Consider the following 13,542-nt stretch of genomic DNA (forward strand, 5'->3'; position numbering starts at 1 on the left):
AGGCCCAAACGCATAGAAACAGCTGCATTAGTGAGTTAGTAGTGTATTTTATTGCTACCTGTAATTTATTGCAGATTACTTTTATTTGTTGAGGTGTGAAATAAACCACAATGGAGTTTGGAAAAAATATGGGTGTGTGTGGTTCAGTGGCGGTCCTAGCCTGTTTGGCGCCACGGGCGAACACTCCCTCACTCTAGTGGTGTATCCAGTATGCACGTGCGATACTGCATATATTGGTATCGATCCAATACCAAGTTAATACGGGCCAGTATCGGTAATACCAATACCGATACCAATACTGTTCAATAAATAAGGTGGATGTGTCATTGAATTGCTAAATCGCAATTAATTTTCATGACCTTAAGTGTTTTTTGTGATGTTTCCTTTTTTATTATTAATTAGTTAAAACCCAGGAGATAATTAGAAGAAATAATTTATTTATAATTAAATTAAATTAAAAAATGCTTTATTATTGTGGCAGGTCGTGGTCTGCGATGCCGCTGCAGGTGAGATGGACTCACCTTCACGGCATCTACAATCATACCTTGCCAGCTTAAAACTTGCGCTCTGCTTGTGCTGTTGTTGTTTTTGGTGTTGATGTGTACAGCTGGCAGAAGGAGAGTTGCAGCCGTTGAATGTACTGTGTCATTACTGTAAGGGTGGACAGCGTGCGGCAGCTGGAGGCTGGCGTGCCAGCGGGACCTGCCAAGCTGGAGACGGAGGACGGAGGTCGAGGTGTGTGGGGGTCCTGCCACGCCCGAGGGTGGCGTGCTGTCCGCTTCGGCCTCCTCCGGTTGGACACTTCCCCGTCGCTGGGCCGGGGCATGGGGCGCTGATGTTCCGGGCCGATTCCCTCGCCTGCTCGCGGACTGGGGAGTAGGTTCGGCAGGATGGCTCCCTGGCCGGAAGCGGGCGATGGGGGTATGTGGCGGGGCATGTTCTGCGATGCCACTGCAGGTTTAGTGGTGGTGATGTGTACGGCTGCCAGCGGGAGAGCTGCAGCTGTTGAATCAAGGGTGTAGATTTGGCATGGACGGAAGGGACACCCCCACCAATATCCAGCGATTATTGAATTGTCCCCACCAGTAATTTGATCTCTTCGAGTAAAGAAAAACAAAACCTATAAAAAGAAAAAAAAACGATCTGTCAACGTCTCATTCAGTTAAATTACGTTCTCTACTGGAGTCCTATCTCATGTGACAAATATGGCCAATGTGATTGTCTGTGCCTTTCAGGGAGCTCTGTTTAGTTTTAGCAGCGGCAAGCCTGCGCTGCAATGACCTGCAGGGAGGAGAGGAGGATGGCAGCAAAAAGAACCTGGATATAAGAAAGTATTTTTTCAAAGAAACCTGTAAGTCACTTAAAGTCAAGTTCACTCATAAAATCTGACCATCATGTAACAAGTGTCACCTGGCAGTTGTTGCTCTCTGCCAGATGATTGGCTGAAGAGCTGTGAAAAGGTAGTGGGTGTGTGGGGTGAAGTCAGAGCTCTTCTGTGGAAAAAACCAGAGGCAATTAATTCACTCGGGTGCGAGTGGGTATACTCTCGGTAAGAGACTTTTGCCATTTTTGTTTGGATCATTTGCTATTGTATGTGCCTGTTTTTAATGTGTCGTTGGACTTTTTTAGTGTGACCATGAATTTTAATGGAAGAATTGATCAAGCCCTAGATCAGTGGTTCCCAAACTTTTTTTGCTGGGCCCCCTTGTTTAACAAGAAAAATGTTCGCGCCCCCCCACCCCCGCGCGTGCACGCACGCACGCACACGCACAAACACATCCTTCAACCACACACACCTATATTTTGCTCCATTGCAGTTTATTTCACACCTCAAACATTTATTAAACAATTAAGCAAATACAAATAATCTGCAATAAATTACAGGTAGTAAGAAAATAAACTACCAACTCTTTTACGCTCCGTCCGCACCTACACGGGTATTTTTGAACGCGCAGCTGTTTCGGGCACATGTAAACGGCGTGTCGAATCACCGAGAACGGAGATTTTTAAAACTCCTTTTTTATGTTTACGTGAGGACAAGGAATACAGAGTTTGTCACGCAATGTCAAAGGTATGTGCCTTTTTCACGTCACACTGTGCGCCACGTTATTGTTTACACGAGATGAATTGCAGAATGGCAGATAGAGACAAAATACTGTTAATCTGACTGTGCAGGTTTTACACGCTTACATATACAGGCCATTACTGTCCCTGCATTTAGAAAGGCAGAGGCATCACGGTGTAATTATTTTACATGTAGTTGTTTTTTTTCCTGTGTAATAATGTTCAACATTGCTATCAATACATTTTTCAAAAAAAAACCTCTACAAAATGGGTTCAAAAACATAAACAACTGTGGGATACTGTTTGTCCGTGATTTGAACAGCCCAGCGCTGCTCCCGATGCAGGGAAAACTAATTCTGCAGGGAGACCTACCTCAGCACCTGTGCAGGTGAAACCAAAGGGAAGATATGCTTCACCATATTTTCTAGTCTTTGGCTTAGAATGAAGTTGGTTTGGAAACATATTCAGCAATGCTTCATCTCCTGCTTTGCGTTTGTGTGGGCGCCCCGTGCTAGCAGTGTCCAAGCGTTGTTTTTGTTTTTTTTCCCTTTTCATGCCGCGCCCCCCCTGCAATAGCTCTGCGCCCCCCCTAGGGGGCGGGCCCCACACTTTGGGAACCACTGCCCTAGATCAACTGCGCTCAGGGAAACTGATCAATATTGTAGGTATATTGAGTGTTTGTTTTTAGCTTCATGATTTTGAATGGTTTCATAAAATTGGTATTTTATTGGGTAATATTTTAATCGATAATGTTGTTTGTTTTTCAGCTGTGCTGTCTCTGCTGTCCTTTTTTCGTTCTTTTGATTGATTTGTAATTTTGTTTTGGTTAGTCCGTCCAGCCGTAAAGGCGGTCATTGATTGAGAGTGAGTTGTGTAAGGGCGGACTAACCTTCCTTTTTTGCTTTTTGTTTAATTGTTTGTGCCACTTCCCTTTATCTCCCAGATTGTAGGCCATGCATAGCGCTGATTCCCAGCTGCGCTGAGACCCGAATTGTTTGCAGTGCGTGCCACGATTGCAGTGTCGCTAAGCGACCGCGGTCAAGTGAGCCGTCATTTGTGAGCCGCGGTCAAGCCAGCCGCATCTTCTCCGCCGCATAAATTTCCTTGCGCTTTTACACCAGTCTTTAAGGTATCGCCTTTTCGCTTTATATCCCGATTGAAAGCCTACACCCGCGCGCACGTGCACGCGCGCGAACACTCACACGTGCACGCGCACACACAAATTACAATGGAACAGCCCAATACCACCATCGTGACAGTCTGGTTGCATATTCAAAAATTCATTAAAAATCATCCTTAGTAGTTGATGTCCAACTTTCAACACATCCCTCCTCTGGGACACCTACTGTACCTCTGTGCCAACTTTCAGCCAGATTTACTGTAATATTCCTCAGAAATTAAAGGAAACTTGTATTCAATGCAATACAGTCAATACAATTATGTCATTTTCAAAAATTCATTAAAAATCATCCTTAGTAGTTGATGTCCAAATTTCAACACATCCCTCCTCTGGGACACCTACTGTACCTCTGTGCCAAGTTTCATCCAGATTTACTGTAAAATTCTTCAGATCTTAAAGGAGATTTATATTCAGTTCTCTACAGTCAATACACTACAAATATGTCATTTTCAAAAATTCATTAAAAATCATCCTCAGTAGTTGATGTCCAACTTTCAACACATCCCTCCTCTGGGACACCTACTGTACCTCTGTGCCAACTTTCAGACAGATTTACTGTAGAATTCCTCAGATATTAAAGCAAACTTGTATTCAATGCAATACAGTCCAATACAATAGAATTATGTCTATTTCAAAAATTCATGAAAAATCATCCTTAGTAGTTGATGCCCAACTTTCAACACATTCCTCCTCTGGGACACCTACTGTACCTCTGTGCCAAGTTTCAGACAGATTTACTGTAGAATTCCTCAGATATTAAAGCAAACTTGTATTCAATGCAATACAGTCAATACAATTATGTCATTTTCAAAAATTCATTAAAAATCATCCTTAGTAGTTGATGTCCAACTTTCATGAGATTCCTCCTTTAGGACACCTACTGTACCTCTGTGCCAAGTTTCAGCCAGATTTACTGTAGAATTCCTGAGATATTAAAGCAAACTTGTGTTCACTGCAATAAAGACAATACACTACAATTATGTCATTTTCAAAAATTCATTAAAAATCATCCTTAGTAGTTGATGTCCAACTTTCAAAACATCCCTCCTCTGGGACACCTACTGTACCTCTGTGCCAAGTTTCATCAAGATTTACTGTAGAATTCCTCAGAAATTACAGGAGATTTATATTCAATGCAATACAGTCAATACACTCCAATTATGTCAATTTCAAATATTCATTAAAAATCATCCTTAGTAGTTGATGTCCAAATGTCAACACATTCCTCCTCTGGAACACCTACTGTACCTCTGTGCCAAGTTTCAGACAGATTTACTGTGGAATTCCTCAGATATTAAAGCAAACTTCTATTCAATGCAATACAGTCAATACAATAGAATTATGTCTGTTTCAAAAATTCATTAAAAATCATCCTTAGTAGTTGAGGCCCAACTTTCAACACATTCCTCCTCTGGAACACCTACTGTACCTGTGTGCCAAGTTTCATCAAGATTTACTGTAATATTCCTCAGATATTAAAGCAAACTTCTATTCAATGCAATACAGTCAATACAATTTTGTCAATTTCAAAAATTCATTAAAAATCATTGTTAATAGTTGAGGTCCAACTTTCAACAGATTCTTACTCTGGGACACCTACTGTACCTCTGTGCCAAGTTTCAGACAGATTTACTGTAGAATTCCTCAGATATTAAAGCAAACTTCTATTCAATCCAATACATTCAATACAATAGAATTATGTCTATTTTCAAAAATTCATTAAAAATCATCCTTAGTAGTTGATGCCCAACTTTCAACACATTCCTCATCTGGGACACCTACTGTGCCTCTGTGCCAACTTTCAGACAGATTTACTGTAGAATTCCTCAGATATTAAAGCAAACTTCTATTCAATGCAATACAGTCAATACACTCCAATTATGTCAATTTCAAAAATTCATTAAAAATCATCCTTAGTAGTTGATGCCCAACTTTCAACACATTCCTCCTCTGGAACACCTACTGTACCTGTGTGCCAAGTTTCATCAAGATTTACTGTAGAATTCCTCAGATCTTAAACCAAACTTGTATTCAATGCAATAAAGTCAATACACTACAATTATGTCAATTTCAAAAATTCATTAAAAATCATCCTTAGTAGTTGATGCCCAAATTTCAAAACATCCCTCCTCTGGGACACCTACTGTACCTCTGTACCAAGTTTCATCAAGATTTACTGTAGAATTCCTCAGAAATTACAGGAGATTTATATTCAATGCAATACAGTCAATACAATAGAATTATGTCAATTTCAAAAATTCATTAAAAATCATCCTTAGTAGTTGATGTCCAACTTTCAACACATCCCTCCTCTGGGACACCTACTGTATCTCTGTGCCAAGTTTCATCAAGATTTACTGTAGAATTCCTCAGAAATTACAGGAGATTTATATTCAATGCAATACAGTCAATACAATAGAATTATGTCAATTTCAAAAATTCATTAAAAATCATCCTCAATAGTTGATGTCCAACTTTCAACACATCCCTCCTCTGGGACACCTACTGTATCTCTCTGCCAAGTTTCAGCCAGATTTACTGTAGAATTCCTCAGATATTAAAGCAAACTTGTATTCAATGTAATACAGTCAATACAATAGAATTATGTCAATTTCAAAAATTCATTAAAAATCATCCTTAGTAGTTGATGTCCAAATTTCAACACATTCCTCCTCTGGGACACCTACTGTCCCTCTGTGCCAAGTTTCATCCACATTCACTGTAATATTCCTCAGAAATTACAGGAGATTTATATTCAATGCAATACATTCAATACAATAGAATTATGTCATTTTCAAAAATTCATTAAAAATCATCCTTAGTAGTTGATGTCCAACTTTCAACACATCCCTCCTCTGGGACACCTACTGTACCTCTGTGCCAAGTTTCAGCCAGATTTACTGTAGAATTCCTCAGATATTAAAGCAAACTTGTATTCAATGCAATACAGTCAATACAATAGAATTATGTCAATATCAAAAATTCATTAAAAATCTTCCTTAATAGTTCAGGTCAAACAACAATATGGACATCAGTATTTGCTCTGAAACTTTCCTTCTTTTATAAGATTATTCTACTACAAATAGTCTTCTGAAAAAATATGTCAATTTTTTTCTATTTTTTTTAAATATGTTCATAGTGATTACCGCAAGGTTTAGAATGGAATATGTTATACTTGATATACAACGGGTTGAGATGATGTTTTATTTTAAAAGCAGACTAAAAAGCATGACACGGAGGACTACAAAACTGTGGTGAACTAGAAGAGAGCCCTTTATTGAGGCTGATGGAAGACACTTTAACATACAACAAGGCAAAAGCAATAGGTTACAATAACTGTAATTAATCCTGAACTGTGCGAGACTAAACTAGGACTGCTATGAATATTACTGTGACTATGACGACACTACTACAGACCTGAACATGATGGTGACCAGGAGTATGATGTAAAATATGAAGGGGTACACCCAAGACTTGAACATGAGAAAGGAAAACATACTCTGAAAACAGGAAACATGACGAACGTATACCTCCTATTAACTTCACAACATTAACAAACAAGGGAGATTGGAACGTAAGGGGAGGTGACACGAAAGGATCTATGTAAACCAAGAAGTAAAGACTGAGCAACTATGAGCTGTCAGGGAGAATTAGAAGAATGTAACAGAAAGTATCGCCAAAATAAAACTACTAACTAATAACAGCAAAAACAATAATTACATACATTGTTCAATAGTAATCTGAATAAACAAATACCAAAACGAATGCAAAAAGGGTTGGGTCACAAACCCAAACTGCGAGAACCACATTATTTTCTTAATTTAGTTTTATTTTTTACAAAAGGTATTAAAATGAAAAAGAATGCGATACAAAATCTAAACGAAAAAGCTCTATTTACAGTTCTGAAATATATAACCTGTATATGTACACATACAAAATGTTTAAAAAATATTTACATCCGTTCCTCAGTTTCTATAAATAAAAATAAGACATTACATGACATTATTCAACCTTATATACATTTCACAAAATAAATACAAGTATTTATTTTTCACAGAGAGCACACTCCCATTCTGCAGCCTCTGCCTTCTGAAACAGGTCAGTGTTCATCTGCAGGCACTGTGTGTGAAACCACCTTGAACAGCTGTCACACTGGATCTGTGGATGTTCAACAAAACAAAAATTAAAAAGAAATAGTTAATCACGTGATTTAACATGAATATCTTTATTAATCTGCCATTAGTATGTATTGCATATTTTTTTCCTTATCAAATATTCAAAATAACTAACACACCAAGGAAAAAAAAAATTACATGCAAGTTAAGGCTTAATTTGCCCTCTTCCTCAATACAAAAACCAAATAACTAAAGCAACTATACACAATACATTTTGTTAAATGATATCCTCAATTACAAATCGGTCTTACCCATTTGGTGATTGAAGGCCCTGGAAAAGGTGGTTTTGGAGTTGAACACATGGCACAATTGTTTTCTGCCTCAAACACTATTAGAAATATAGTAAAATTAGTGATTAACAATGAATATATTTAAATACAAGTGATTTCTTTGCGCTATTAAACTTCACAAACCTGAGGCTCCCAGTATTTGTAAAGCAATTGCTTCACGCTGCTGCACCATTGCTTTAATTGTTGTTTTAAATGTCATTTCTGGTATTTTGGGAAAGGACTCCATGAACGCCTTTGCCATCTACAGAAATAGCAAAACATTCAAAAATAATTTAGTCATATTCGTTTTCTATATCAGACTCAATTTTATAATGCACCATCATCACAAAAATTATTTAAAACTCATGTTTTTGTTACTTTACCAAGATGACAATCACACCGCAGCTATTTGTGTCCTTCTGTACTGGGTGTTTCAAAACTCCTCCTTTTAACTTGATATCCACCCAGTCAGTCTTGTTGATTGCAGTACGCCTCATTTTGAAGAACTCCCTGAGCAAGGATTATACTGTCATGTGAGGGCTGTGTGCAGGCAGGACATAGTACCCAAAATGCAGACTCACAGAAACAAAAGGTGAACTTAAGTACAGCTTTAATGCTGGACGGCAAACAGAAAACTGGCTGAAACAGAATACAAAATGAACCAGCTCAGCAGGCTGGCAGGCAGAACACACAGCATAGTAGATGGTAGATCACGACACTTTCAGATGAAAACACAGGGCTTAAATACACAGAGGGAGCAATCAGGAAATGGGAAACAGGATGGAACTACAGCTGTGGCAAATCAGGCCTAACGAGACAAAGGAAGCAAAACCAGACACATTAACATGACACACGGACTTTCAAATTAAAAGATGAAAAATAACACATAGACGCAGACTTGACACGTGGATACAGCAGAAACGGGAGACAGCAACTATGGAACACAGAAAAGAAACCAAAAGGCACAACTCGGACAAAGAAACCAAAAGACTAGAAACGATAAATAAAAGCAAAAATCAAAGTACACCAATAATGAAAACTTAACACTCTCGGTCAATGACCCAGGCACCCCAACAGATACATGTCATTACCTTATTTTGAATGTTCAATGTCAGCACACATAATTTTAAAAATAATCTTTTCTATAAAACATTTTTGAATAACGTGGCTTAATTTAATGCCACATTCTTTATTTATGGCAAACAAAAACACTCGAGAGATATCACTTAGACAAAAACTACAATAGCACTGGCTTTGAGTACTGTATTAAATCATCTATAGTAATCACAATTCACTATTGCTATAATTTACCCAGTCCCACAGCCAATAGGGCTGCACCACCAGAAAACACACAGATTCAAAAAAGTTTAATTCTAAAGAAAAAACATGGAAAGTCATATATATTTAAATAAAAAAAAAAAATCAAACAATACATTACAAACATAAGCTGCTGGATCTAAACTGCTAACGCAAGTTCTTAAGGCCAATGACTGACCCATCTACCATTGGGACACATACAGTTTACTTAATACTGTGATTTAACACAATATTAAGTAAAATAATAAACTAACCACCAACTTGTACTTTTTCATGCTACAATTTAATTACTGAGGCACATCTGCAGTACCGTCCCAGCCCACCGATAATGCCTGGCCTACAAATTTGTAAAACACTGCAGCACTATAAGAGAAAATGATAATTTATTCACTGTAATTTTTGAAAAAGAGAATTTACCTGAATTTTTGTGCTGCCACTTTGGATTCTTCAAGCTCTCTTGTGCTGCGTGCTGGATCAACAAGGTAAAGACAGCTGTCTGCTTTACTTAGGTACTGTAACCGAAAAGATAATATAATTAATTCTCTAGCCAGTAATTACAGATAAAAATATGTATTTTATCATGCTTGAGAGGTTTGACTATAACTTGTTTGATCAGTTATTACAGCTGATTTGTAAAATGAGCCCAGGAAAAGCAGTTATAAATGATATTATTACATCAATCACTATTATAATAAGTCAAGCTGATTTACAGATTCCATTTGCTATTATGTTATTTCTCCACACACGATTTACTAAAGTCGAATACATTAAATTTCAGGTTTTAGTGGAAACTGCTAGGAACAATTAGTATTCCAGTATACTGGTATTTGATATGCAGGACTTCATAGTGGGACATCAAAGACACCACAAATCTGGGCTTGATGAATCCAGTAGTCTCAGAAAGTCAAAAATGTTTCCAGTGATGACATTTTATGGCACTAACAGGACATAATTTGAAAAAATAAACCCTAATTTTTCCATAATATTTTATTTTTTTTCAAAATATTAATTTTCTGAATGGAAATTTGTGTTAGTACTAACCAGGAACTTCCAGTGAACATTTCCAACGTTCACAAACGAAACAATTGCGTGGTAGTTATCAAAGTTGACCTGTTAAATAAACATTAATACAATGTAAAATACAAATTTATTTATATTGCAATATGTCTATGTATATGTATTTATTACCTTTGACAAACAGTGCCTCCTCATCAGTTCTCTTTTCCCGAACAGGATGACACCGGCAGTGTAGTGGTTCAGTATGTATACCTTACTGCCCAAATCCAACTTGCATGCAATATCATGCAGGGCACACTCTATAATCTTGCAAAAAAAAAAAAGAATAATGGAGAGAGGTCAACTCAAAATGCTAATTATCTTACATTTGAGAAAATATTTAATCCATTATTAATTAATAATTTAGTGCTATCAATTTTACTCACTACATTACTCAAACACACTGTTTTCAATTTCATTGATTGGCTGATTGATTTTCTATGTGATTTTTTCTATGAGAATGTAGCTTGTTGATGTCAAATGTTCCAAAAGTAAATAACATATTGAGCAAACAGGATGATAACAGTAAGTCAAATAACCACTATATAAAACCAAGCTACACAGCAGACAAATTATGAAAATACAACAAAGCAGATCTCGAGGCAGAATGTTTATATCAACCAAAGACCACACTGTGGGTGACTCCTGTCAGCTAAGAACAGGAAACTGAAGCGACATTTTGTGCTCATAAACGTTTCACATTTTCATAAAAACAGATTTAAAAAACAATATACTCAAATAACTTCCACAGTTACCATATCACAGTAAATTCTTAAATCCTTGAGTCGTGGTTTCATGGAAAATTTTGATAAAAAAATGTAACACAAGACTGAAAGTTCGTCTTTGACAATTTCACTTTATTTTATCTTTGATATATATTTTTAATTTTGTTATGGCTATTTATTTTTTAAAAATTAAAGCAATGCTGGTCATTATGCATGAAAGTTAGCGATCTGGAGTTGTGACTGACAACAGTATAAACCATTTTAAGATTCAAGTGCATCAGCACAGTAACAAATCCATTTAAAACTAAAGCATGTATAAACAATAGCTGTGTCTATAAAAACATTGCAACTGTCTAATGTGGATGAGAAAATGTGTTTTTGATATGAGAACAGCATTAAGATCAGTGATGTTTTTGCCCTATGAATAGCAATAAAGACAAACCAACACCATGCAATTAAATTTTTGGTTTGAAAGGATTACTGTAACACAGTAATTCAAATACAGCTTCATTTATTTTGGAGTCTGTCTTTTCCACGTACCTCGCCTGTTAACCATCGATGAGGTTCCAGTGATTTCAGCTCGCTGTGGTGAACTATAAAGTTGTTCCCTTTTATTTGTGATGGAATCACAGCAACTACAACTTCGGTTTGTTTTCTTTTCCACAGTGCAGTGACCTATGGGAAAAATAAAAAGTGTATTTGTATTTGTGGCAGAAGAGTAACACATTATTTTTAAATTATCAAAGAAGTACACCAATAAGTATGTCTTTTTTTTCAAAGATGTTCAACATAATAGTATAAATGCTTTAATTTTGTCTTGTGATATGGAAACACATATAAATTGAACTCCTAAAGTTGATTCTCTTCATCTTTACGTAGCATTTGCAGAGGGACAAACATTTCTTCAATCATCCAAGTTACTTCTTCAGTCTGACCTGACTCCAGGTTTCCCGCATCTTACAAAACGTACATTGGCATACTGACTCATGGCAATTTATTAGTGGTCTTTGATGAGTCGTTGTTGATCAATGGTCATACCAATTTGCATAATTATGATGAAGCAACTCACCTCACAACCCATCATAACTTCAGTTCGCTGGTTTCAGTGATTATGAAAATGTACTCAGTATAATTTGGGTGAAAACTGCAGTCAGGTTAGACTGAAGAACTTACTTGGATGAGTGACGAAACATTTCTCACACTGAAAACACTACGTCCAGATGAACAGAATCAACTTTTTGCGATTGACATAAAAAGGAGGATTGACAATTCATCAAGACATATAAATGACAAAGTGTTATACCATCATAGAGACATAATACATTGATAGGACAAGTTATGTATTTATGGAAAAGTTGTTTTATGTGCACAAGATTTACTTTCAAATTAAATTTGTGAATACTAATAACTCAATTTGACATCAGTGTAACCTACCACAATCAATAATTAATTAGCTTGTAAAAGCGATTAAAAGGATGAATAGTTTAAAGGGAACAGAAAATGTTTTCAGCATAACAGAATACATATGTTTTAGTTTTGCACAAAAAGTTCAAACATAAAAATTCACGTTATTCTCATGTAACCCCCAGCATGTTTCCGAACTCTGTCTGAATGACATAGCAGCAACTCTAGTGATCATGATGTTATGACTGTTTGCTGAGATTTCATTGAAGTTAAAGACAGTATAATACACATTGATTCACCAGTAATTTATCAAATGTGTTGCCCTTTTCCTCCTTCTGGACTTTTGTGGAGGTGTTTTGCATATCGCATCCTTCGAGATCTTCTGTGCTCTATAATAAATGCTGCATGTAACTTCAATTAAAACACTTTACCGTTTAAATATTGTTTAATATGTGTGGTGTGCTAGTGTATTATAATTAACTGTTTTAAAGTGTAGTTTTTGCCTTGCATCACCTATTTTCCTCTTGATCTCAATCAAAACTAAATTACCATAATTCAAACATTAATAGGACAAAAACAATGATCACCTGACTTATGGAAGTTCGAGTTGGATCCTCATTCTGATTTCCTTGTCCAACACTGTTTGGAAATGGGTCACTCAACAGTTCTTTGCATGCCCTCTCCAGTTCCTTTGCAGTTTTTTCCTCCTTGTCCACAAGATTTATCGTAAATGGTGCTGATTTTGTAGTCTTATTTTTTACATGGTCATAGATTGTTTGAACAATCACATCAGCACATGCCCTGGCAGGAAAGTTGTATATTCCTGAACTTACTGCTGGAATTGCAATAGAACACAGTTTGTGCTCCTCTGCCTTTTGCAAAACACTGATTATGGCCTGTCGCAAAATAGGTTTTGCCTGTGTGACATCTTTGGCTGATGGTTTGCTTTGCATACATGGTCCCACTACGTGAATAATTTTTTTGCAAGAGAGGTTCCCAGCACTTGTTACAATAGCTTCTCCAATCCGCAGAGGTCCATTTTCTGCTATGTAAGTATTGCTCTCTTTTTGTATTTTTGGCCCCCCACTTTCTGAGATCGCCAATGCCAGCCCACCACAATGTTGTAAGCTGGTATTTGCTGCATTGACAACAGCGTCCACTTGAAACTTGCAGAGATCAGCAATCCACACTGAAATGTCTACATCTTGCGTGAGTTGTGCTGACATTATCCTTTTTTGTGTTGCTGCTTGTTCTTTTTCATCCTGTAGAGAAAATTTATAAAATGAAAAATAAAAAAATGTTAAAAAAAAAAAAATATCAACTTCATAACATTATAAAAAAATTAAGAAAGA

General features: G+C 36.8%; 1 protein-coding gene across 1 annotated transcript; it reads right to left on the reverse strand.

Moving 5' to 3' along the window:
- Positions 1 to 9,418: 9,418 nt before the first annotated feature.
- Positions 9,419 to 13,159, reverse strand: LOC120441841. Its single transcript, XM_039617289.1, has 5 exons — positions 12,778 to 13,159; positions 11,327 to 11,461; positions 10,194 to 10,328; positions 10,047 to 10,115; positions 9,419 to 9,517 (listed from the first exon to the last, which is right to left on the reverse strand). The coding sequence occupies exons 1-5, from the start codon at positions 13,141 to 13,143 to the stop codon at positions 9,419 to 9,421; spliced, it is 804 nt and encodes a 267-aa protein (XP_039473223.1). The 5' UTR covers positions 13,144 to 13,159.
- Between the last annotated feature and the right edge of the window lie 383 nt (positions 13,160 to 13,542).

This window comes from Oreochromis aureus, linkage group 9, assembly GCF_013358895.1.
Source record: "Oreochromis aureus strain Israel breed Guangdong linkage group 9, ZZ_aureus, whole genome shotgun sequence".
NCBI classification, from domain to species: Eukaryota; Metazoa; Chordata; class Actinopteri; order Cichliformes; family Cichlidae; genus Oreochromis; species Oreochromis aureus.

Bases quoted from the DNA above. Each gene is read 5' to 3' on its own strand.
- LOC120441841 (XM_039617289.1), bottom strand. From the start codon at position 13,143: ATGCAAAGCAAACCATCAGCCAAAGATGTCACACAGGCAAAACCTATT. The intron at 10,329-11,326 runs GTACGTGGAAAA...TTTTTTTGCAAG, and splicing joins ATCGATGGTTAACAGGCGAG to ATTATAGAGTGTGCCCTGCA. The intron at 10,116-10,193 runs GTAATAAATACA...TTTATTTAACAG, and splicing joins GGAGGCACTGTTTGTCAAAG to GTCAACTTTGATAACTACCA.